Source organism: Buceros rhinoceros, unplaced genomic scaffold, assembly GCF_000710305.1.
Source record: "Buceros rhinoceros silvestris isolate BGI_N320 unplaced genomic scaffold, ASM71030v1 scaffold2942, whole genome shotgun sequence".
Taxonomy (NCBI): domain Eukaryota; kingdom Metazoa; phylum Chordata; class Aves; order Bucerotiformes; family Bucerotidae; genus Buceros; species Buceros rhinoceros.
Genome location: NW_010398145.1, coordinates 51,912 through 78,513, shown reverse-complemented (window position 1 = coordinate 78,513; position 26,602 = coordinate 51,912). Strand labels below are relative to the sequence as shown.

Below are 26,602 nucleotides of genomic sequence, written 5' to 3'. Positions count from 1 at the left end.
TAGCAGAGAATCAAGATGAAGTCAAAATCAGTGTCGTTACATTATTTCTTTTTATAGCAGTCCCCTGAAAGCCCACAAACGCCAGCTCTTCGATGTGCTGTCCCTCAGCAATGGTACCTGTTTTGTCCTGTAAGCAAACACTTCTGTATGCATTTTTGAACATCAAAAGCACATCCATTCACTGTTCTAAACTTTTCACAGTGTCACTATTTCCAGCGTCTCCTGCCAAGAGGTTAATACTGATAATTTAATGTGGCTACGTATATGTTATTTATGGCATGAAGCACGTAATTATTTATTATTATTTTGGTCACAGAGTATTTGTTTAAAAAAAGGCAGAGTTTTACCTTCTTGGTTGTTACGATTCTCTCACCTCTTGTCTTTCTAAACATGCTGCAAGTCTGTCAAGAAGAGCTCCAAAATAAATTTAGCATTGTAATTATTACAAATAAGTCACACTGGCATTTGTGTAGGAAGACACCCCCCTCCTCGCGTGCTTCTACCACGGTGGCAAACTTATTTCAAAAATTCTGATGAAACACTTTGTAAATTTTGTTATTCTGTGATGATAATAAATCATTATAGCCTTAAACACTTCTCTAGCTTGGAGCCTCAGTCACAAATTATCTTGTCATTCTGACCAAAACATTCTCCAAAAAAGCTTGACAAGTGCTAAAACCCAGAACATGAAACCATGTGTTGTTGTGAAAGCAAGATTCAGAAATGTCAATTAATTAGATTAAGAGGCTACTTTTAGCTTTACTTGTGTTGCCAAATAACCCTTAAAATATGCATAGCAGTGGAAGTCTACCTCAGCAATACAGTACTTCAGCGCAAAATAAAGACAATGGATCTGGCTAATAGAGGGAATTATTGTATCTGTCAAGACAAGGAGAATGATCTAGAAGCAAATGTCTTGCTTCCCTTTCCACTGTATGGATTCACAAGCAAGATAAATTCTGCCACTTACAAGTTTAGGCACAATTTCTTTTTCCCCCCTGAAATCTGATTCAGATTAGAAAATAAAAGTCAAATCACTATTATACATCTCCACAAGTAAAACGGATTTCTAACATCACTCTCCGGTTAGCTGTCTCCCCCTGCTCATAAACTATCATCCTTTATTTGCATTTTTGAAGTTTACTTTAGAAAAAAAAAAAGGCAGTGAAATTAAATATATTTTTACTCAACTTTCTCATAGCTACCCCTAAAATTTTTATCTTTAAATAATCCATATCCTCAATTTTATTTACACTATAAACTGTTCCTATATTTTAATGGTATGTTTGCTTTAAAAGGGGTTGTTGGCTTTAATAGCTCAGTTATTATCTTTGTAAACTAACATTCCACATTCCTCCTACTAAATACTAGCAAATCATCTGTACTTGCATTTGGAACATACATTCCACCACTGAAAATAAAATTTAAGCCAAATAAATGTTCTGCTCAAGTTAATATACATAAAATGAATAGCTAAACATAGATCAATTTTGATGGATTTAACAGTAGGTTCGTTAGTGACAGGAGGGTCATGATATGCAATACGCCCAGGAGAACAGAACCAAATAAATGGGATTTCCCGTAACCCCTATTATTTTGTGTTACATTTTTTAATGTTAGAACACTATACCTCTTTAGAAAAAAAAATTAACTGCTTTAAGAAGACATATCACCAGTGATATAGCTCAGTATAGGGGGACAGGTTAGTACACACAGAGGTGGGTAAATAGATAAGCAAAATAGGAAGGACCACAGCAGGGGCAGATCTGCAGCTGAAGAAAGTCCTTAAGCCTCAAGTTCTGGCTCCAGGACAAGACCAGTTTACACCCAGGAGAGCCTGGGCTGAAGCTTAGGAACAATAACTTGCAAGAAGGTAGTATCTCATTCCATTTTTCATTGAAATACATAAAAATTAATATAATTCCTCATCTTTGCCCTTCCATCCTGTCCTTTCACAGGACATTATCTCTGACAAAGCCATCACTTCTCAGGTAAGATGGTTGTGGGCATAGCACAAGACCTGAAGTTACAGTACATAGACTCAAATACAGTATACAGTAACATCCGTCCTTGAGCAATAACCAATCTTTGAATGACATTTAGTAACTCAGATAACGAGTTTTGGCCTTTAGCTGTAATTATAATTCTTTGGCTAAAAAAAAAAAAAAAAATCATTATTTCAATAGTTTCATTTTCCGCTGTTAACTGGTTCACCACTAGGCATGTTGCATGCAATGGTTCCTAGCAATGAACCCTGTTCCTCCCCTGTTAGAGCCCGTATAGACCCAGTCTTCTCTACGGCCTGGACTTTCTCTGCCAAGCAACTCTTTCTCCTTCCCCATTCCCTGGCCTTTCCCTTCCTCACAAGGCACCTACATGGTCTTTTGGCTGCTGTTTTGACCTTTGACTGGATGTAGCCACTTCTTGTTCTCACTGAATACATACTTGAGTCTAATCTCTGCCTGCTGGGGAGCAGGACTCTGCAGAGAGCATCCCATGTGGACCCTTTACGGAAGGGGGAAGGAGACAAGGAAGAGAGATGGAATATTTAAGGATAAAAAAACCAAACAAGCCACACTCCCCCCCCCCAAATAAAGGCCTTAAAAGACCAAGACAGTCCTAATTTTTAGGCAAGTCTTAAGCTCCCTAGCTAAGGCTTGTTAAAACCAGAACATCCTAAATGTTCTAAAGAATTGTATGATAAGCAGATGGAGGTATTAAAAAAAAAAAAAAGCCCCCCCCCCCCCCCCCCCAAATAAAGGCCTTAAAAGACCAAGACAGTCCTAATTTTTAGGCAAGTCTTAAGCTCCCTAGCTAAGGCTTGTTAAAACCAGAACATCCTAAATGTTCTAAAGAATTGTATGATAAGCAGATGGAGGTATTTCCTTACAGCACAAGCCTCAAGTCAAGTGTAATAACTGAAGCATATTGTCCGCAAAGGATCAAGGCAGTGATCACAGTGTTAGAGGCACCCTGTGCGCAAAGGCATTAGGTGCCGTACCTGCAACATGCCCTGCCTCTGATCGAGATGCCCGAGAGTTTGTAGTGGTCTTCAGCCACTCCCCAGGGGGGTGAGAACCTCCTAAGGGTCCTGTGTCCCCCATGTCCATTCCTTGCAGATGTTCTGGAGACCTCGGGACTTCTTGGGCAGCCATAAGCAGTTGTTTTGGTCCTGCTCTCTGTGTCTGTGCTTGGAGAAGCCCTATGATATTGTGAGGCGTGGCTTAAAATAGGGCAGTGAGGACTAAACTAAAGTAGAATTCAGTAATGTCGCCCAAATGTTAACATGCTGGATTTACCTCAAACTTATTAACATTCCTATGGGTCTCTGAAACACTTCACATGGGATCGCACTGCTGTAACAGGCTTCCCTTGAGGAGTAACTAGGACTTCAGCTGTACTGCAGGGTATGTTGTACTACATGTTACAGGGTTAAATGGTGCTGTCTGTTATCTGCACAACGTGCATATTGCGAGTGTAAATGAGGGAGCTCATTTGAGAAGCCTGGAGTCTTCACTGACCCACTGAAAAGGTTTGTACTATTAGTGAAAGAGTGAAGGGTCCTTTTTCCCAGTTGCAAGTGACTTAGTCATATGATTGATGTAGAAAACTTAACGTCTCTGCCAACAAAAAAAAATGAAGCTGTGTTCAAAGTAACTCTACCTACCCGTGTTACAGGAGTGAAACCTCACCTGAGCACAGAAGGCAGTCACAGTGTAAAATGGCAAAATGCAAGGCCATTCACCAACTGTCAAAAACGGTTAGCAAAGGCAACAGCGATGCTAAGCCATGTGGGTTCCTCCCTCTGCTAAAAGGGAGAAAGCTAGCATTTCTTCCTGTGCAGCACAAGACAAGCCTGATGAACTGAACTGTTGACAGAAGTGACACGAAAGCTCTGACAAAATCGTTAAAATGAAAACAGTCATTACCAACGTATAGCAGGAAAGTGGACACACCTTCGCAGAAAAGTACTCTCTGCAATAGTCGAGCGTACCTGAACTGTTCAAAAAAGGGGTTGTAGGTTACAGGAGCCCTCAAAGTTCAACGTCTTGTTATGCTGCAGCAGCAGGAGGTCAAGAACACCCACCTCAGTTTGTCACAATGTGCAGCAATGGCGATTGCACTCCTTCTCTGCTAGGTGCTCCATGCTTAGCTTGTAGTTAGAGTTGCGTTCCCCTTGATAATCTAATCTCCATAACCTTTGCTACAAGTTGAGCTGATTAAGTTTTGTCCTGCCCTTGGAAGATGTGTAGAACATTTGATCAGCACCCATTTTATACAACTTTTTAAAAACATGGCTAAAGACCGTTATCATGTCACTACTCAAACTTCTTGTTTGTAGACTAAACAAATCCAGTTCTTTTAACTTTTCGTCATAGGTCATGTCTGCAAAACCTCTAATCATTCTTGTTGATCTCCTCTGGATTCTCTCCAATTTACCTCCATCTTTCTTAATGTCGTCAACTTCAGCAGAAGTTTTGCAGCTTGGAGAATTGTTTCTTGCTGCAGAAGTCATCTGACACCCTGACCTTTAGCTCAGCAATGAGAAATAGCATACAAACTTCCTTAAAGAAAATGGTATTACATGTATACTGTCATGTATACTTAGTGTCACGCCACCTGCTTGCCACATCAACCAAATACTTTGCCTTAACAGCAACAACAAACATCAAAAAGGCTGCTTCTTTTGTGAGCTGTTATATAGACAGTCTTATTGTGTAACTTAAACATACAGGAAAGCACAGCTGAGCCATTTTAAGATTCTATTAAAACCTCATTTTTTTCTCTACAAATCTCAAAAAAGCCAAGCCATTTCAAGAAAACAAGACAGACAAACAGAAAACTGTTGGAGAAAAAAAAATGTGTACTCACATTTTAATAGATGTTAAACAGATGTTAGCCAAAGTTACAGGAGACTAAAACAGCCTATAATTAAAAGAAAGAGAATAGCACATTAAGCCTTTATCACAGGCTGAATATTAAAATGAGTGTAAGACTTTTTTGACAGGGCTGTGAGCCAAACTTCTCACAGGTAACAACTCAGGACTTGAGTCCTTCACCAAGGGCTATAAAATCCGACAAGCAGCACTTCCTATGAAAACAACCAGCAGGAAAAGCCAGAAGCTGGTGACATAGGCACATTACTTGCCCACCACAAAGGAGTCAGTGATGTTCTCCAAACCGGCTCAAAGCTCCGGTTTGACTCGTTAAGCACCTAAATTTCTGCCAGCTGGGGAACGCCAAGTTCCCTGGCTGCTGGTGTCCCAAAGGTGAGACATGGTGAGCTCTGGAACTCCTCAGCAAGCAGAAGGCAAGGGGGGCTTGTGAGGTTTGATCCAGCTTGTGCTGGGGGATGCCTTCTATGTGGGTTCAGAAAGAAAATGTGCCAGAAGCCAGGGAGCAGCTCAGCCCAGTGAAAAGCGTTTTCTAAAATAGGGCAAAGTGTGAATGGGAGGCAGAGCTCCGGCTAATGGGCTGCAAGCTGGGATGCTGTGGTCTCCAGCTCCAAGAGAAGACTTGCAGCTGGGATATTGAGTAGATGACAGGCAGCATGTATCTGGGCTCTGTTAGCCAAGGGCAGTATCACAGATGCTTCAGCTACTCTCCAGAGTATTTCATTTCCAGTACTTGGTTATGTTGCTGCATGTCTGACCAGCTACAAAAAAATCCCTGCTTGGCCTCCAGATCTCCCCTGTTTCTCCTAAGGCAGCCCGAGTGTCCAGCAGAATGTCCCCCCCAGGGAGCAGCTGTGCACAGCAGAGGGGACAGGTGGCTCACAAACCTCAGCGGTCTGGTGCTGCATGGTCTCTGACGGGTTTGTGGCATTTTTCACCCCCATACAGCAACATCTGCTTGGAAGAGAGTGCTGAACAGCTTTGCAAGAAAATGGCCTACAGCAAGACTTTCAGAGGAGGGCAAGAAGGGAGCTGTGATTGCGGGGCACGCTGCTTACGAAGAGAGGAGCGTGCCACGGTCCAAGCTGTGTCCAGCCGAAAAGGGGTTAAAGCAGCTTTCCGCGCACAGGAACAAGGCTAAGAGGGAGTATTACATGTGCCGGGAGTGTTTCTCTGGGCTCAGAACTGTTTACAACACGATGTGCCTGCACCTGTGGGTTGGTGTGGTTTTGCCTGCTGTTCAGTGCTTCCTGAGAAGCTGCTAATATAACATAGCTGATGAGACGCTGTTTTCATCTCTCCCTCCTTGGAATCTCTTCTAGTGGCTTTAATAAAAGCCCTATTAAGGAAATACAAGTGGGCGCTTTGTGCTTCTTCAATACCTAATTCATATTTTTAACATTAAATACTCCAACACATGCTCTGAATTTGTGCTTTTTAAAAACATCTAATAGTTTGTTGCTGGAGACTTACATACATTTTTGTTTCACATTTTTTCGTTTTGTTTTTTTGGGGGGAGGGGAGGTGGGTGTTCTGCCCAAATCTTATGTTGAAATGAAGAGACAATGAATGACATCTGTCATTCAAATTATTGATGGTAACTAGTGTGTCTGGGAGTGATGGTTGTATTAAAACACTTATCACATGAAAAAGAAGCATACGGCATTTACAAAATCTGGGCCAGTGAAGAAGGAAAGGGTCATGTTCTCTTCCAAAACAGGAGCAAGCATCTCCTGAGGGTTATACATGGATTTGGTTCAGAGGCAGCTGGAGAATCTCATATATTTTGGAATCACGTGGGGTATGAAATCAGCATAAGTTACAGCTGCCCTTAGGTGCTTTCTTTTGAGTGGTCAGTGCCCCAATCACTCAGCAGAGCACATTGATCTCACTGACTTTGGCAGAATTATAGAGGGTCTGTTTGCATGAACAATTTATCTGATGTATTAATCATCTCTTAGATAAGAGTATCCAGACATTAGATTTTTCTTGTAATCCAATTTCCCTCACGTGGTCTGTTGCTGCTGTTGGGTTTTCACACGAAATTCTAAAATTACCCTTTTTTTTTTAATGCTTAGGATCCCAGTGTCCATTTTGACAGCGTGCAGGCTACCACGGAGGAGTGCTCTGCAGTCTTCAGAGATGACAGAGAAGTGCTGGTCTCCGCTTCCCCTCTCTGACACCAGCTGCATTTTGGCAATCAATTTGACTTCATGGTGGCAAATAAAAACCAAAATACTATTATTCTTTCACCTTCCAAATGCACACGTAAGGCAAAAAGCGAACTTTTATCAGAGACTGGAAGAATCAGTACAATTTAGAGGGTCGTCGTACCTATTCTACCACGTCTAGTAATCCTCCTGTGAGACTGCGTCTGTGTTGCTAGTATGGTAACTCAGGGAAGTTTATGGTGTACTGAGGACGCCACAGCACACAGACACAGCCTTCAGGAGAGAAGGACTTTCTCAGCCCACCTGTCTCCTTCCCCACAGCCAGTATGAATCACTGCTGGTCGGTCTTTCTTATCCCCAAACTATTCTCTATACCTAGAGAGCACAGAAATGCATTTTGCAGATTTTTCCATCTGCTCTGCCCTTCTCTGCAGCCCCGTGACATCGCATGCTCAACTTCCTAGCACAGTAAATGGGAATTAATGCTGGCCCTGACCGGCCAGCCCCTGCCCTCCAGTGTTAATCTGCTGCTGTTTCTCCTGTTTGCCCTGTGCAACATAGCATTAGAGATAGAGATGCGCACTGTAAGCCCTCGTTAAGCCATTTCTTGCTTCCCAATTACTGGCATACCCCAATAATGACTTTTTTAAAGCGGTGTTTTACCTCCAGTAATTTCCAGAGACATGTAATAGGAGGAGCCCTTTCTTCTGAGTTCCTCTAAACACCATCTTGCGAGGGATTCATGTGTTAGCACAAGCCAGAGTGCACATGGAAAATTTTCAGCCGTTCAGAGGTACAAAAAGCAGTAATCTTAGCCTGAAACAATTGTACTGAAGTGAAGCACTACTCTTCTTTTCTAGATCTACTTTTAAGATCCCTGTCAAAACAGCCCTTCAAACACATTTGATTGGGTTGGGGCTCATCACACTGTCACCAACTCACTTTTCATTAGGCTGTTGCTCTCTGTTAGCCTAGCCAAGCAGAAGAACTCAAACACATGCACAAATTAAATCGACATCCAAACTCCACCAATATACAAAGCAATTTAAATGATATTCATTAGAGCGATGACAAGTCCTGATGAGGCTTTCAGGAGCGGAGTCCTTCAGCTTCTGCCGACTCGGTTTCATGGTCATTGAGGCGTAACTGCAGTGACTGTACCTCCAGTTTAGAGAAAAAAAAAGCAGAGAATATGACTTCGCTTCCTGACACACCTCCCTCATTCTCCTTCTCTGCACAGGTTCACATCTGAGCACAGGCTTCAGGCTTTTCTTACAGTTTCTCACAGGCTTTATATTACACACACACTTTAGCAAATCCCCTTTATTTCCCCACCACCTACAAATGTGCCAATTAAAAAGAATTCCATTTTCGAGTAATTTCATTTCACTTGGTTAGAAAGGTCACTAACTCACAATTATGATGGCTATAAACATGTCCCCAGTTTCCTACCGTGCAAGAATGAATGTGATATGTTGAAGCTTAATAAAGAAGTATTTTTCGTTGTTAATTTATGCTGAAGTTTTAAAGTTATCCTCTCTCAATTTATTATTTTTGGTACTAAAAAAAAATCAAAAGATGGGTGCTGTATTCTCCTCAGGGAGTGCAATGGGGCTGACAGGTCTAATACAGGCTTTCCCACAGTGCCAAATGATTTGAAATTCATTTCCCTTGTGACCAAAGTCCTTAATTCAGGCATCAAGAAATAAGATATAAGCACATTAGCTGGGGATTTGGTTACAAAGTCCACAATGCCACTTGCAAAGTTTAAGTGTATTGAGAAAGAAATGCACATCCTCACCCTAGAGCGACACTAGGAAAACCCAGCAGGTGCCGCGAGGGCCACACAATCTTTAGGTACGGAAGACATCGCTCTTAGCTGTGTGCGAAGAGCTCCAGCAGCCCACCAGGGAAATGGAGCCATGACTGGCACTGCTCTTCTTTACTTCTTCTTGCTCACCCTGCAACAACATCTTTTATTTCTTGAAAGAGGCTAAGATTATTAAAACTATGATATACAGAAAATGTCTTGTTTTATATTAGTACTCAAAAAATTCTCTTTTTGGCATAACAGCCTTAGGTTGTAATTTCTAATTTTACTTTTTAAGCACCCCTACAATGAAAAATAGACACATTGGTATATAGGTAAGTATGATAATGCAGATGTGTATTTTCATTTCAATAAAGGAATGTGGTGAGTGGTCTGGACATACCCATCTATCCCAGAAAGTCTATCTGATTTTGATTCTCTTCAGCGACTATTTAACCAGAAGCACATTTTAAGCTCTAAATAAGGCAAAGTGAACCCAGCAACAGCTGCTGAGGAAGCTAATGTGTCCCACGTACAGGTATGTGTCGTAACATACTGCTGAAAAACAAACAAACTGCTACGCTGACACAGACGCTGGCTAGGAAGTATGAAGGAAGATTGTTCTTACATGTAGAAAATGGATTTCAGTAACACCCCCATGGTATTTGTGTGTGTCCTGGACAATGAATACAGCAGGAGCTATGTATTAGTCAAACTTTGTCATATTTTCCATGATGAACATTTAGTTAAAATTATTGCTCCAATCCAAGGCCTGAAAACAGATTGTAACCTCGCCGATTAGTCCAGCGCTTTCAGACATGTATAATGATGTGTTCATATACATTTCCGCTCCCTTCTGTAAACGACCCCGATTCTTTCTTCCTTCACTGGGAAAATATTGACTTCTTATGCAAATGCTCTTAAACGTATACAAGCTTTTCATTATTATAGAATTATTACTGAAAACGCAACAAAACTCACTGCTACCACCCCCCGAACAACAGAGCAGCTTTCATATTCCACGATGGAAGTCCAATAATTATTTCTTGTCCTCATTTACCTACAGTAGGTCAACCAAGGGCTGGAAGGCACATCTTGGCACGAAGTCCCAACAGAGGAGAACTCACTGGGGTTGTTTTCTGGGGATTGTTACGTATTTACTAGCAGTACCAAGGGAGTTACTCATTTGTACTTCCATTGCTAAATGGCAACTGTCCAGTCAAAAATTGAGAGTTATTTCATCCTTTGCTAAGAGGACAACCCAGTGACTTTCCAAAAGCTGAGTAATCTTGAAATTCCTTTTTTTTTTTTCTACTTTGCTTGAGAAATTCTGGATTTACGATCTTTCCCTGTATTTCAGCTCTGAGGAGCCGTGTGGGTAACAGACTGCCTAGCAGAGCTCCAACCTGTACTCGTAACAAAAAGTTACCCAAACAAAGCAGGCAAAACTAACTGCAGTAAGCTGCTATTTTTCTAGGAAATATAGAAGGCTCTCTGGAGGCATATTTTAAAATACAAAATTTATTAATTAAATTTGCTTTATTACCAGTCATCTCTGTTCCACTTGGACCACAGTTACTGAAATAAAAACTTGCAAAATTAAAGAAGGCTCTTCCCTTCAATACATGCCAGTATTTTTTTAATACTCAAAGTATAGCCAAGTTTTTTTTCAGTCATAAAAAGCAGAGTCATATTTGTGTCTAGCTTTATATAGCGAGATACACAGCCGTATCAAAATGCAACAGAGAATTCCCATATTGGTAACACTAATCTGCCTTGGTTTGGATAAAAAAAAATGGCAGACAGTGTTAACCACAAAAGCAACTGCATTAATTAAAACAATATACTTTTGACTTTAATACAAAAATAAAATGAGGATTCTAGAAATATTTCCCTTTCAGAAACAGTTCCTTACACTAGCTTAAATGTCATATTTCAGTTAACTGTAGATTTCTTACCACTAAAACTTAAAGATACATTCACTGAATTTTTTTTTTTTGCTAAATGTTGACTCCAGTGAACAGCTCTCTAAGATCTGGCATATTGATTTCTTGTTGTGAAGTGAGCTGTTCAAGCTCCATTTAAGATTTTCATCTTCCATGTAGCCCTGAGCACATCATAGCACCATAAATTAGTTAAATTGCACATTTATCACAAATGTTATTTTAAGATACTGCGTAAATGTGATGGCTGGAAGATATACAGTATGCTGCAACAAGCCACTACTTGGGTGGGGTTAGACCAGGGTCACCTTTATACACCTGTGATTTAAAGCTCTTCCCACCCCATCACAATTTCATCTTTAAACCCCTTCTTGAGGCATTTTGTTTTCTCTCTCACTCGGTCTGCATATTTCTAAATAAAATATCAAATGCAAAGCAAAAGTCAGAACTCGGATGCGTATTTTAAAATCCTGCATCCATACCTTCACGGTTGTCTAACAGGAAAAAAACGGATCTTACCATAGCTAAGTTGGTGATTTGGTTAGCACTAATAGTTACCATGCCAATATACATATCAGTGTATGGATGAAAAGAACATTATTCTAGTTCATTGATTCTCTAAATTCTTTATAATGTGAAATCACATTGGTATGCCAGTCCTGGAGGTTCTGAAATGCAAGCTGAACCTTATTTTAACAAATTTGGGATATGCCGATGCTGACTAGCCATTCATTTGCGAAGTTACAAGCATATTTTGAACATGTATTAAAAAGTCATTTCTGGTGCACGCTAGAAGATATGCGTGCTCCCTGAATTTTTACTCTCTACATCTCCTTGCTGCAAATCCAGACCCAGATAAGTCAGGCCCAGGACCTGACTTTCACCAGATTAGGTGCAGTTGCATCAGGCATGTTTGCACGTATCAAGCCCTTGTCTGTATTTTAAGCAGAAGGAACACTGCAAATGGCTCTGGAGTCTCCTGCTTCTACTGCCTCCCGTGTCCCAGATAACAGTAGTGCGTACAGAGCTTTCAGCATTACTATTATAAGTCAATGATGCATCTTAAAAATACATTGATTGACATTATACGCAATAATCTGCCAGTCTCCTTATGTGTGAATTTCTGGTTTGCAACCAAATACTATATTTAAGCTGTTATACTTTTCAAAGGAGGAATTCTCTGCTGCGGAGGTAAAAAAGGTTGGCTGCGATTAGACTGAGATGATCTACTTGAAAAAATCGCGGATGGCCACCCAGGGGGCTTCACAGAAGTCTTCATCTGGCCAGGTTACCTCTCCTAACGGAGGGGGGCTCCTGGGCTGCTACAGCCAACCAGTAAAATGGCATGTTGCAATTTTCCTGCTGGAATTTGAGCTGAGGCCGTAAACATTGACACACAAATGACCCTAAAATCAGATACAACAGTGAGCCAAAAGTTGAGGAAAAAACCCAGAGCCCTAATTCTCCTCCCATTCACGGGGTCTGCTTAGCAGCATTTGCTACAGAACGAACAGAACACTCCAACACGTTTTTGAAGACATGGTACTGGCCTTTACAATTAACAGAGAAAGATGGAAAGAAAGATTAAAAGAAAGACGGAAAGACAGAAAGAACCAAAGATTTAATTAGTTGCTCACTGGAAGACGGTGAATTTTTTTAAGAAAGAAGGAAACTCTCTACATTTAACATTCGGATGCCAGTTACTGCTTGAGACATGATTCTTAGGTGCTGTAGTGGTGGTTTGGGTTCCCATGTAGCCACCTCCAGACTCCCAGTTCACCTGACTGGCAAGAGACACTATTTACATGCATAGTAATATAGGTGCTTCAGAGATGCAAATTGTTTGCAATGGTTTTGATAGGATGACCTGTCAACACCAGTAAAAGTCTGTCATTATCATATAAATGCTCCCGCTTGTTTGCATTTGTTTGGCATGTGTTTATTCATCTTCTCTTCCCTCTCCACTCTCTGCTGCGAAGGCTCTACAACAGCAGGTAGGGCCGGAAGAGGAGTCCCTTCAGAATCACAGAGCTTAAGTCCCTGGGCTCAGGTTCCTACTTCTGTCATTAGAAAACGCTTGGTAGGTGGAAAGGGATCCTCAAAGCTGGGAAATACCCATCGGTGCGACGTGCAGACGCCTCGGCGCGCTCAGGGGAATGCGTGAGCTCCAGTATCCGCCTGGGTCTGAACACGCCGCACAGCAAAACACCTCTTTGCTTATAAACCCCGACTTCAGTCAGCCTTACCTGATGTTTAAAAAGGAGTTATAACGCTCATTTATCTTCTCAGGGGGAAAAAATGCTGTTAATGCAGCCTTTGAGTACGTGCTACCCTGCTCTTTAAATGGTAAAGTTCACTAAAACTCCAGTGATTTATGTGCAGCTTTTGACTGCCAGCACCTGGCAGATGAAGAAACCTACTGAAGCTTCAGTCATAAACAGAGAGCATACAATTTAATTTTAATGTGCTCGTTAGTCGTAGCACATTTCAGACATAATTGTGAACGCAACACAAAATTATAGCAAAAAGACAATTTTAATGCTGCTGTAGAAAAAAAGGTTATATGAAGAGTCATATAATGGTGCTTCATTGTCAACAACAAAACAGGGCACAGAGTGCATTACAGTGTCTGTGCTGTTTACATGCCAATATTTTATACATAGATTCTCATATGGTGTCAGCTGTCAGTTACTTCTGCAAATTAACTGCCAAAAATGGAGACGAACAGAATCACTTAGTGTGCTGGTAACCACGGGTTACCTTTCATATGCCTAAAGATAAAGCTGCAGTATGGAATCTTGGGAGAATAATTAGGCAGAACAAAACAGAAAGTTACCAATTGAAATAAAAAGGCATTCTACAATAGGAAATAACAACCAAGAGCGCTTATAAATAAGTAAAAGAGGTTATATCACAGAATGCCTCATAACTTTTTAAGCAAAGTATTACAGTACAAACATTTTAAAGGCTTTATCAATGTTTAGGAAATACAGTACAAGTTTTTCAAATAGATTTAACCCTTTGAGCACTGAGTTCATTTTGAATTTTCTCTTTTTATTTCTTTTTTTTATTTTTTTTTTTTTACTAATAAATAACTTTAAAAGTCATGTTGTGCAAAACAGAATGCATGCCAGGAATGCAGTCCGTGGCTTCTGTTTCTTCAGGTGGTTTAAAAAAAAAACAACGAACAAATGATAGCAACACTAATAAATATGTATAATTTAAACATGAACCTCTATTAATATAGATGTACTGTATAGCAAAACAGAACAAAACATACTTTGCTTTAAGAATAATGTTTCTGAATACTTTATAAATGCTATCTGTGGTATCTTTCTTCATATAATTTACAATGTTTGGATGTTAAAAGAAAAACCATTAAGTCTAAAAAAATGAAATATACACTATATATAGGTACAGTTTATACCTGGGGCTCATCAGGTACAAAACCCACTGTTGCTAAAAATGCTGAAGAAAAAGAAAATGGCATTAACCACAACCACATTTTCCATAAGAGATTTTGAAATCTATACAATATATACATCTATGTTTCAATGTGAAAATTATACTTTTAAATTTCAAGGTGTGAGACACCTCTGCATAAATGGAGGTTCATATTAGTAACCGGAACCAAGCTGGTAAGGGTTTAAAAAAAAAAATCCATACATTTTTACCAAATTAATGCAAAAGTGCTTCAAAGTACTCAGAGGGCTAAAGATTATAGGGTGAGAAATACCAGCACACTTAGGTCACATGAAAAAAGTGCACCAGAATTAGTTATAAATGCTTAATTAAACTGTCTGTTAATGCATGCAGCTTGATGCATCAGAGGGATGCACAGCAACTAAATCCAATTTACACAAAGTTCCAAACACTTAACCACTGCATTTTTTAACCTTCATATTTTACCAGTAACAACAGCTGATTATGCACCTCTATTTAAACACTGTACAGTTATACAAAACAGTTCAGCCCAGAGCGACTCTGGAGTTAAAATAAGAACATGTGCCAAGAACTAAACAGTAGCTTTAAGGCGTCTTTGACAGTTTTCCTCAAAGCAAATTACAGTTATTTTAATCAAAAGCAAATGCTACTGCTTCTCTAACTCCGAAACATACAGAAGATGATCTTCTGGTGACTTCCCATGTGTTTTGCTAAGATGAAGTTTAACAGCATGCTTGCTTGCAAAAGTCCTGTTACAAAGTTTGCACTGATAAGCAGTTCCGATATCTTCCTCTGGAGAGGACGTCACCAGTTTTTCAGACGGTGACTTTGCTTGTGCTATCTGACTGTTAATCTGTTCACTGGACAGTTTGGATAAGTCTCTTAACCTGAAACCCAGATGCGATTCAAGATGACTGATATAGGTTGAAGGAGTTCTGATCTGTGAAGCACAGTCATTACAAAAGAACACTGGGTGCCCAGTGTCCAAATTTTTAAGGAACTTAGTTCCCCCCGTCCTTCGGAGCTGGTATTTCACATTGGCTAGCCAGTGGCTAATTGTGGTCATTGAAAGTCCTGTAAACCTGGAAATGTGCATTCTTTCTTGAGGGCTCAAGTCTGACATGATGTATTTCCCCTCAGAAGTCTGCCGTAAACTAGCTGCAAACTGGGCCTGCAATATGAGCAAGTGCTGAGGGTTCCAGTTAGACTGACGTCCCTTCCTTTTCTGAGCTGGTGTACTCTCTTCTGGTTCCTCTATTGTGGTACCATCAATGTCAGATTTCTCAGATATGCTGGAAGGTGTGGAAGATTTTGATGTGTGACTTTCTGTCAGGTTCTTCAGCATATCAGATATATCTGACAAGGCATTCTCGCGTAGCGGCGAGTTTGACATGAATGACACGACTGCAGATGTCTTTGCTGTTGTCACTGTAGATGAAGAAGATGCAGAAGATGTCGATGTGGATGACAAAAGCACTGAACCCAAAGAGCAGCTTTTGTCACTCTTGCCTTTCGTCAAATCTATGGGTTGGTCATTGTTGACGTGATAAAAATAACGGTCTAAATGGTCTGGTTTTTTGGACTGTAGAGGTGGGGTGGCCACTGCAGCCTTTTCTGCCAAACTGTTGCTCATTTTAAAAAGCATGCTCATTGGATCCAAAGTGGGCAAAGATGGCTTTGCTGCCTTCCCAAGGTGAATATTCATGACAGATTGCAGTGCACTTAATGGATTTACAAAGGGCTGTTCAGGAGGGTGATCAGTAATGATAGCTGTGCTGCTACTTAAAGAACTTACAATGGACTTAACCGGCTCTTTCCCGTTCTCCACAGGCTCTACAGTGGGACTATCCTTGCAACCATCTCTTTGAGGGACTGGGCTGTTCTGCTGGCTTTTAAAGCCACCATCATTGGAGGACTCCATCTTAAGGGGTTCACTGACTTCACTACTGCACGGCGAAGGTGTTGCACATTTCATCGGAGAAAGCTTTCCTTCGGGCTCTTTCATTTTTTCCTCCACTTTAGCCACCTTCTCGGTGACTTTCTTTACCAATTCTTCCATGGCATGAAAGTTTGTTTTCGGCACAGGCGAGGTCTGACTGCTTGGTGGAGACACCAACGGCTGGTTTTTAGTTGGTGATACTAGTTCGCTGTTTCCAAACACAGGTTTTAATGGTGTACTCTTCCCAGATGAACCCAACGACAGCTTCATCATATTAGGCAGCTGATACGCAGCATGAATGCTGGGGTAGCCACCCCAGCTTGGCGTGCCATTCTGAGCTTTGTTTATAGCTGACGTAACCGTGTTTTCTAAAGACTTCAATATATCTAATCCCCCCTTAGGGCTTTCTTCTAGGTCATTTTCAGTCAAGTAATGGTATTTTGAGGAGATATCATACTTCTCTTCATCTTCACTTGACTTCTCTTTGTCTTTCATTTTGTCATCAGCAATGCCTCTTTCTTTATCTACTTCTTTTTTTATTTCAACATTTAATTTAGGGGAAACACTAGAAGGTGTATTGGAAGGAGACGTAAAAGTGGTGGCAGCTAGTGGCACAGACTGGACTTTCTCATCTACTAAGGACGTTATCGTTGGTGTCGCTGGGGCTTCTATAATTGGTTTCCCTTTTTTCATAGCAGAGTTAGTGACTTTAATAAAATGACCCGTCACCATCATGTGAGCCGTGAGTTCCTGCAGAGTGTCATGCGAACTTCCGCACTCCATGCACTTCAGAATTTGAGATTTCCTCGCCTCAAAGTGCCAGGCATAGCTGGCACCATTCTGGTGACCGTAGCGATTATTTGGCGTAATGTAAGGATTTGAATTTTTTTGAAGTGCATCGTTGGTATCTGAGATTGTTGCTTTTGGTGTCCCACCTGTGGAGTCTGGAGAACTTGGAAGTTCAAGCTCCAGTGATGCTTTCTTTCTAGTAGCTGGGATGATTTTTGCTGCTACAGGTGTAACAGGTTCCTTCAGAGGCACTTTTTGGTAGTGTTTTGTTTTGATCATATGAACACTCAAATCCTGAAGAGATTCAAATGAATGACCACAGTACATACACTTTAATACCTTCTGGGCATCTTCCTTCCCTTCCATTTCAAGCAAAGAACGTTTACGAGGTTTGGACCATCTTTTGGGGTTATTGTTGTCGGTTTCATGGTTGTCATCTCGATAATGTCCCGTTTCATTCATGTGCACTGTTAATTCTACTAAAGTATCATAGGCAGCACTGCAGTCCTTACAGCGGAATTTACTGGCTCCAGTAAATATAGAGCCATAAAGCTTACTGCTTTGTCTGTACAATTGCACTGTGCTAAAGAGACTCGGTTCCGGGAGAATTCTGCTCTGAGAAACTTGCTGCAGTGTTTTAGCCATAGCAGTCTGGTGCCAGTCAAAGCTGCCACTTCCACAACTGCTACTGCTGCTGCTGCTACTGCTGCTGCTACCGTTGTTCTTTTCTGAAATCGGCTGGTGAAGGTTCAAATTGAGATTGGACCAGTAAGAATTGGAGAGGAAGTTATTATATACAGCTTTCATTTGTTCTAAACTATCAGATACAGTAGAGTCTTCCAGTGGTATCGAAACCTCCTTGCTCTCTTCCTCATTTTTAATAGAGCTGCTCTCAAAATCTGCCATGCGGTCGCTTGTTTCACTGATATGTGACTCGCTGTCCATTTCGTGGCTGGAAAATTCAGCTGCAGGAGAGTTTTGGTAGCTTTGGCAGTTCTTACTGAAGTCTTTGTCTGGACATGCATATTTTGCTGAAGGCTCCCCATCAACTGCGTTTTCATCAGGTTCCACATCTTCTTCCACCAGTGCTGCTGCCTTTAATTCATCTGAAACATAGGCTATTATGAAGAGAAGAAAATACAAGTTAGTTTCTGCTTATCATACTTTTGCTTAAGTGTTTTAGCCAAAGAAGCGTACTTATTTGTAAAACTGAATAGTTAAAATTTAGTGTTTCTTCAGAGCAAGAAAAAAAAAAATCTGCTCTTCAAACATAATTTGCCACCTTATTCTTCTCAAGGGGCAACAGCTTGAAATTAAAACTAAATTTGAAATTAATGAAGCACATTCTGGAGGTGGCATTCATTTCTAAAGTAATAAATTACTTGTATCAACCTCAGAGACAGCAGTTCCTGTCTGTCAATTAATATGTCTTATGCTTCTCCTACCCCTAATGCATTTCTTAACAGACAGATTCACAATTTAAATTAAGCAAGGATTTTTTGCTCATTACAGTTTAGAGACTCAATCTTTAATAAATATAGAGTACAACAAACATCAAAAATTTCTACAAAGTAAAAAAATCCCCACTGACAATAATCAAAAAATGAGATTTTTTTAAAGTTATCATTAGTAGTAGTATCATATTTTAGAGGAGGAGATGGTAAAAGCAGGTGACGCAACCTTTTGAAACAACTCGCTACGAGCAATTTGAGGATACTCATTACGGGTGTAACAAATGACCCACTCACATTTAAACACACCTTTCTCAACAAGAAAACCCATGCAGAATTATGTCAGAAGCTAGTTCAAGAAAATTGGTATGCTGTACTCATTCTTGCTGTATAAATATATACAAGACCTTCCAGTGGACCTTACAAATGTCAAAGTGTTTGCTCTTTAGACTACTTTGTCAATATTTACTCAGCATAAGCTACACCCAACAGGGATCCTGTCGTTTTTTCTGCCCTCAAGTAATGCAACTGGTGATGTAAATCTGAGATACTCTTCCTGAATAGGATAGTTCAGAACTGACAGTAAACAATTTTTTTTTTCCATAGTGCTTCTGTGCATATATTCTGCATGTACTAAGTCTACCTAAGTTTTCCCTTTAGGCAAGAAAAATATGGAAACATTAAGAGAGGGATCTTTAGCTGATAAAAATTAGCCATTTCCACATAAAGCATTCATTTACAGCTAAGCAAGAAAGAAAAAAAAACGGACGTGATTGTTTGGTATTAAGTGAAATTTAAAATGTACTTGCAATCTCTCACAAATACAATATAAACCCTGGAAAAAAATGCTTTTTCAGTAGACTCTGTGGTTGAAGACTCTTTTGAGCTGCTCTGCAACACATCTGGAATGTGCGGGTATCTGTATCTTAAACACATCAAATCATCTACAGCTTGTTTATACGAGCAATAGTGCAGAGAAGATAACAGTTTATTCCCCAAAAAGACTGACTTTAACCAACAGAGTGAAAAACGTAGAACACTATAGTAGGTATCACAAATACAGTACTGAACCTTGCAAACTTCTTTCAGGGAAAATATGTTTAAATGTTATCAGAAAACCACAAGAGACAAAACAACTGTTACAGTAACAATGAAATCAGGCTTTTAGTTTCACATGGAGTATTTCTTCACTCAGTTGGATAATACAAAATATTCACTACTGTTCTTTTGCATGGATGAATAGTAACGGATCTTCCTCCGAGCACGTAAAGATATAATCTGATCTTCAGAACAGGAGTTAAACCTTTGAAAGCACAAACATATCACGTAAGAGCAACGCGTAATAGTGGACACACATTTCAGTTCAGATAATCTCAATGCAGAAAATCCATGCATCAAGGGTCCTATTTTTAACGTTTAGGAGATCACAATTTGAAAGACTTACGTTAAAAACTTTGTTATAAGAGCTTTCAAAGATCAGACTTTAACAACAAATACATGTACTCTAATGAAACAGCTGTGCAGTTCTGCTCTATTTTATGCTTTTTCAAACTATTTTGAAAAGAAATACTATTTCATGCATACTGCAGTCACATCGGCAATTTGTGGTAAGGATCAGCGCCTACCTTGCAAATACTTGCAACGAAACCACTACGAAGAATCTAACAAGGTGGCTTTCATTCAGTATTTTCATTCCCCTATGGATGGCACAGGTTATTTTCGTCTTAATTATTTGTTCCATCACGTTTCGGAACTCTACCAAAAACTTCAGCAGACAGACCAAAGCAGTTTCAGACTAAAGCTGAAAAATTTTAAGTAACTACTGATACTGTGTAAACAACTGGCTATCGACTACCTCTCTCATATCCTAGTGATATGAATATGGAAGGACGGAAAGAAGGAATTACGGCACAAAACCTATGGTTTGAAAGTAAAGGTACTCGTTTTCTCTCCCACCTTGAGAAAACTGTTTTTCTTTTACAGCTCTCATTCCTTTGCTTCTGGTGTGAAACTGAAGAATAATTCCCTTTTTAGGAGGTAAAGAAAATCCAAGGTCACCACCACGCTGCCTGCATTACAAAGATCTCATTCACACCTGCAGACTGAGATGGCACCCAAAGCACTCTCCTGGAAGTGTACCCGTCTTCTCCTCTTTTTGTCCACTGAGCACTAGTGTGAGCGTATGCCACTCATTCCCAGCACCGCATCAGACACCAAAGCCGCAGGCTCCATCCCGGCACACCACGGAAGGTCCTCCTGGCGACCAGTGCTCACCAACACGAACAGGGGTCACAGAATCAAAACCCTAATTACTGTCTTTTCCTTTACATTTTTATTTCTTTGACTGAAATCTTATGAATTTTACTTGGACTGAAACACTTGTATTGTCACACTCGCAGGTTTTTTAGAGAGTGACTTTTACATTAAGGAAAACCTCCAGCATGCGGCTCATTTAAATGTAAATCTATTTACCTTTCATGCTTTCTTTGCCCTTTTCACCAACTATCAAGCATATTTGCGTGTTAACCAGGAGCTGCCTCCTCTATAGCTGTACTTCTTCTTGAGCTCAAGTTGCGAAATCAACCAGTGACATCAGTCTTTGATCCAGAAATGTGTGAAACGAGGCACAAACAGCAGTATGGAATTTAATCCAGCAATCTGCAACTTCAGTAAACTGACAGTTTGAACAACTCCTCCTGCTCTTTCCCCTGCACACAGGACAAGAGGGATGAAACACCACATTACTCCCAACTTCCTCAACCAAAGATTTATGTAAGAGATGAGGATGCTCAAGGAAATACCTTAGCCCAGGACTTAAAACACTATCCTAAACTGCAGTTCATGCCAGTAGCTTCTAATTCCTTATTCTTAGGGCCAGCCACCTAATCACTTGCCCTCAGGACAAAATAAAGGAACCCAACAAGTTCCAGACAAACCTGCAATGGCAGACTCCAGGCATCTCAAGGCACTCGAAGGTTTTTTAATAAAATACCACTACGGTAGCTTTACAGTGCTGATATGTTTCCTCCTCAGAAAACCCAATTAAATTGTTAGCAGCATGTGGGACAGAAGAAGAGAGAGGCTTAAGGCCAAAACTCAGTCCCATGCTAGCAGGGAGTACGGGCTTAAGTGCAGATACTTGGGGACATGAGCCCATCTGCACAGATCCTTCCTGCTCCACCGGATCTTGCTCAGGGGAGACAGGTGATCTATGATCTGAGTACAGATGGAGGCAACAGCTCCACGGAAACAGAAAGAAGGAAATTTCCTGTTTGGTTAAGTACCTACAGCAAGAGCAAAGAGACTATGAAAGCAGAGAATGAAATCAGGAGGTGATAGTACAAAGTTCTTTTTCACTGAGGTACCCTGCTTGGTGGAGAGATTATCTTTCAGAAGCACTGTCTCCAGCCCACATTACTTGGCCATTTCTTTTTTATTAAAAAATAAGACTCGTAGTCTGATATTTTTTCAAGTGTAGGATAGTGTTTGAAACAGTCGGGCATCTGTAAAACTGTTCTTCAATGTCTCGACAGCAAAGTCCGAGGGGAAAAAAAACAACCCACATCTTTAAAGGCAATTCTAATGGCAAAAGAAGTTAGTAAGAATGGAAATGAAAGAAATTAGGTGCTTCTGAGGTTTCTGTTTTTGCAGAGTAAAAGAAGAAAAACAATTATAGTTCTCAAGAAAGTTTTCAGTTTAATTCTCACAAGGGCACCATAACCCACAGGAAATTGCCAGCAATTCAAGGAATGGTGTCAGTGCAATGTGGTATTTGTCAAAAAATGGAAAGCCTTGGTGTGGCCCTCAGCTTCTAGAGAAGGTGAGGGTATCAAAAGGATTCAGAAACCTATCGCAGCCATAGAGAGGTCAAGAACAGACACTTCCCTCGTTAATACTTGTTACAATTATTAACTAAACTGCTAGGTAATAATAAAATTAACACATTTTATATCAATACATAACAGTAAGCTGTGGTATAACACAACTCATTTCCACACAAGAGGGAATTACCTTCATAACTGAGCTATGGATCATTTCTTCGCCAGTGGAAATAAATTGTGATCCATCACTGCCCAAAATGTTCTACATACTGTATACACACTAATAAACTCATACACCTGCCTCTACACAGACACCAGAGATCTGCTGTAACAAGAACAGGGAAATACCACCAGTCTACGGTATTTCTGCAGGTAGAGGAAGTACTTACTGATGTCCTGGGCCAAATGCAGCGATCCTCTGAGATGCCTACCAGTACGACAGCTACCAGCTCGAACCCCAACTGCTGCAAGTCCTCTTCAGCAAGAAGAGGAAAAACATGGCATGGTTTTCATCCCTTCCACGGCAACGCCCGCTCACTAGCATGGTCAGACACACACCTCCTTGGGTTTGCTTGGCAATGCAAAACCACAGCAGTAAAGGAAGATTCTACTGTTCTCCAAAAACCAATTAATTGCACCATTACGCCCTTATTTCCCTGAAAAATGTATCTGAGACCATATACTTTGGCTTGGATCTATCCAAATATTTCATTTTGATACTTCTGAAATGTCTTGGTTTAATTATGTTTTTTTGCCAAGACTCTTTATTTTAATTAGCTTGCTGGGGTATATTTAAACTACCATATAAGCTCTTTGCCTGAAAAAGCACCAAAACATTCAAATATTCTCCTGACATGCAAAAATGCTTAACTACAAAAGTTTATCAAAACTGTTCAGTTCCTTGAAAATATTTTGGCTTTAAACAAATAGCTCTTTAATTAAAAAAATACAACCAGCTTTATTATTTACCTAAGCATGGTTTGAAATCATTGCATAATACTAGGGGTTATTTCCCAAACTGTCTCATTTTGAGTGCATCTTGAAAAATATCTTCTCAACCCTCAAAAAACCTGAACCTCTATACATCTCACACTTGAAAAGAGAACTGCAAAAAGAGGCCGGGAGCAGGAATACTCACAGTGCTTATGGGATGAATGTTATATTCCCAGTCAAAAAGGGAAAAAGTTAAGAACAGATAACAAAGTGGAGCAGTGAGTAGGATCCATCCAGCGAAACTCTCTCTGCAGGCTGACACCTCCTGCTCCCCACTGAGGCACAGTGCTGCGACAGGGCTGCTCCTGTCACAGCCAGTGCTGCTGGCAGCACGGAGCCTTTTCCTAACTATCATTCCCATTCTGTTTTAAAGCAGACACCAGCCACCTAAGAAATAATGAGATTTAAGTGTTAAGTAATTGATGAAAAAACCCCAAAGAGTCCCCAGTTTCAGTGGGACCATTCAGAGCTAAGAGGGGATTCAGTCTGAATGTCAGTCCAGAGCAAGCCAACGGAGAAACAGCAGTACGGAGATTATTTGACTGTGACTGTGCCACTGAACCTTACTCACAAAATTAATGAACAGAGGCAAGAGAAAACCAGCTCCGTGGATGGAGTCAATCAAAGACCTAATGCAAATGAAGGCATATAAAAGAGTTATATCAGTGTTAGAAAACTCCCACTCCCCAGGCCTTCCACTTAGAGGAAGAAAGGCAAACATTTCACCCACAACATGAGCTATTTCTATACCGAGACTGACTGATAATTCACATGTAACTGAAATTGTATTTGAGACTTCACTGCTTGGCAGAGACGTTAGCATATTCCTCATTAGGCAATAGAAATGGGAGGTAGGAGTGGCTGCCCTGCTTACAAGAGTGGCAAATGACAACACTGCCTCTAAACAGCCATGGCAATACTGATTACCCAGCACCTTGACAGGAACATTATTCCTGTTAGAAAGGTCAAAGGTTCTGTTTCATAGAGGCAGGACTGTCTATTACGGGAGAGAAATGTTACCTCCAAGTGGAGAGGTCATCACTTCTCTCGCACATCGGCTGAAGTAGCTGGTACCTCGCACTGGAGTATGATTCCACTGCAAGACTGATTATTCTGCCCACTGGCAAGGTCAAGAATATTAATTTTGAACATGTTAATTTGATGTGATGTGCATGAGTAATGCTTGCTTAGCAGAATTTGTGTATGTTGATAAATCTGCAGCCTTTTCACGCCAATAATAGTGTATTATTAAGTTACTGGGAATCAGTGTGGATGGATGTGACGTAGCATGCTAATGGGTGGTTAACATTAGGTACTAGAAACTTTGAAGCGTACTTGTATTTGTTCCCTCATGAAACTCCTGTCGCTGCCTGCCATAGAGAGCTCTGCAATAGGGCAGAGGAGGCTAGTCAGCTGCTCTGATCCAGCATCCTGCACTGGCATTACATTTGCAGCAACATCAGAGAGCTCCAGTCAACTCTAAGTGCTATGAGTTGAGTGGTACGTGGACAAGAATACACAGCTAAGGGGTGATAACAAGAAATGGGTTTATATGTCATTAAAGTGTGGGTCATCTCAGTGCAGAACGAAGCAAGTCTACAGCAGGCTCCTCCTCCTCACGTCACTGTACTCCAAACTCCCTTGGTTTTGGCATAGTTTAAAGGAGGGACAGGAGTCAAGTCTCCTGTTCGCTTTAGACTTTATGCTGCCATAAGAAAAGAATCATACAAGCCACCTACAAATGAGGAGAGAAAACTCTCAAAAATTGCTACTAATTCTGACGAGGCCTTTGTTCTTCTGAAACCAAACCCTGTTTAGATGTTTGTTAAATGAGAGATTCCTGTGCAAAGCTCACATTTATGTATTATCTCCTTCACTAAAGACACACTTGAAAAAACAGGATGCCATGATATTAAATGGTGGCTTGAAACAACTTAGCACTATTGGACAGCATCGCTCTACTGAGCTGTTCAACCCTGTGGAAGAAACAGTCTTATCCACAGTTGATAGCTGCAAGCCTGGAAATCCAAAGAAGTCAAAAAATTACTTGCCAGATAAGAAAACAAGTAAAGAAGCCTGTAACTCCCGCAGGTTAACATATATAATTCAGCTATTTACACAAAACATAAGAAGATGGCTTAAGTTCGTGTTTCTGTTCCCATGCTTCTTCACAGTGTGTTTATGTGAGTACAATATACATGTATAATTGAAAATAACTGCCAGTTTTCAGCTTGAACAATTATTAAGGATAAAACACCCACTGAAATACCCACGGGTGCACGTACTGTGCACAGCCCAGAGTCCGTGGTTACAAATCTCTGATCCAAGCTGCTGGGATCCAATTAATGCTGAATCTGCAGACTGCTAGCAAACTACTTTTCACAACTGGAAAACAGGAGAGGTTTCTGAAGTGAGGAGGAGTATTGTCACAACTCTCCTCCAAAGAGCTTTCTGCTCCCAGTGCAGAGCAGGACTTCAGGTAAGCTGTAAATGACTTTTCTACCAGTACCACGCTGGAGATGTAACATGATGGGTCATGCCTCTCTCCTGCAAAGCTGTGCTCTGCCTTGATTTCTGCCTGGGGCCTAAACTTCCTGAATTCAACCCGCCGAGCAGGGTTTTTCTAAAATCCACTCAAATTATCCACCCATGAAACATAACACCGATTCTTTCGAACGTGGAAAACGGCACACGATCCTATCACACTGCAGTGTACTCTTCTGTGGGTCAGGCTGTGTGAGGATTGGTCTGAGATTTGTCTCAGAGAGTTCATCTGCCGCCTTCTACAATAAATTTTTAACAAGAAGGGGTCTGAAGATTAAAAAACTTCAGATGAGACCCAAAGTCCAAGTTACTCCCATGTATAATAAAAAAAAAAAAAAAGTATAGATTTTTAAAGAGACTTTCTCACATAAAACTTGCCTTCAGATGTCATTATTGTGCAGTTAGAAGTGACAACACGCTTAGGAGAAACTTCAGCAGTAACAGTTCAGAGACTATGCCTGGTCAGGAAAAACAGATTTTTACGGGTTTTGTTCTAAATTTGCAGTCACACATGCACACACACACAATACAACAGACTCCCCAAAGTACCACGGCTGTAGAGAAGCTGTGCAACAGTTCTTGACCCACTGCATGTGCCCACAGTTGCTTACCAGAAGCAATGCAGGATCACAGTAACCACGCAGAAGAGCTGAGAAATACTATGGACTCCCGTGAGGAGAAAAGGACCTTCCTTGCTATGGGATTTTGCGGAATCAATCTCCTTCCCCTTTGCACTCTGGGGGAAGCAGAGATTTTAACAGCACCTACGAGCATAAGCCTGGCATTTCTGGCTGATCCTGCT

The 26,602-nt window shown here is 40.7% G+C and overlaps 1 protein-coding gene across 1 annotated transcript; it reads right to left on the bottom strand.

Moving 5' to 3' along the window:
* Positions 1 to 13,345: 13,345 nt before the first annotated feature.
* On the bottom strand, positions 13,346 to 18,101 carry TSHZ3 (teashirt zinc finger homeobox 3). Its single transcript, XM_010130963.1, has one exon. The coding sequence runs from the start codon at positions 17,934 to 17,936 to the stop codon at positions 14,910 to 14,912; it is 3,027 nt and encodes a 1,008-aa protein (XP_010129265.1). The 5' UTR covers positions 17,937 to 18,101; the 3' UTR covers positions 13,346 to 14,909.
* Positions 18,102 to 26,602: the final 8,501 nt, after the last annotated feature.

Bases quoted from the DNA above. Each gene is read 5' to 3' on its own strand.
- TSHZ3 (XM_010130963.1), bottom strand. From the start codon at position 17,936: ATGGACAGCGAGTCACATATCAGTGAAACAAGCGACCGCATGGCAGAT.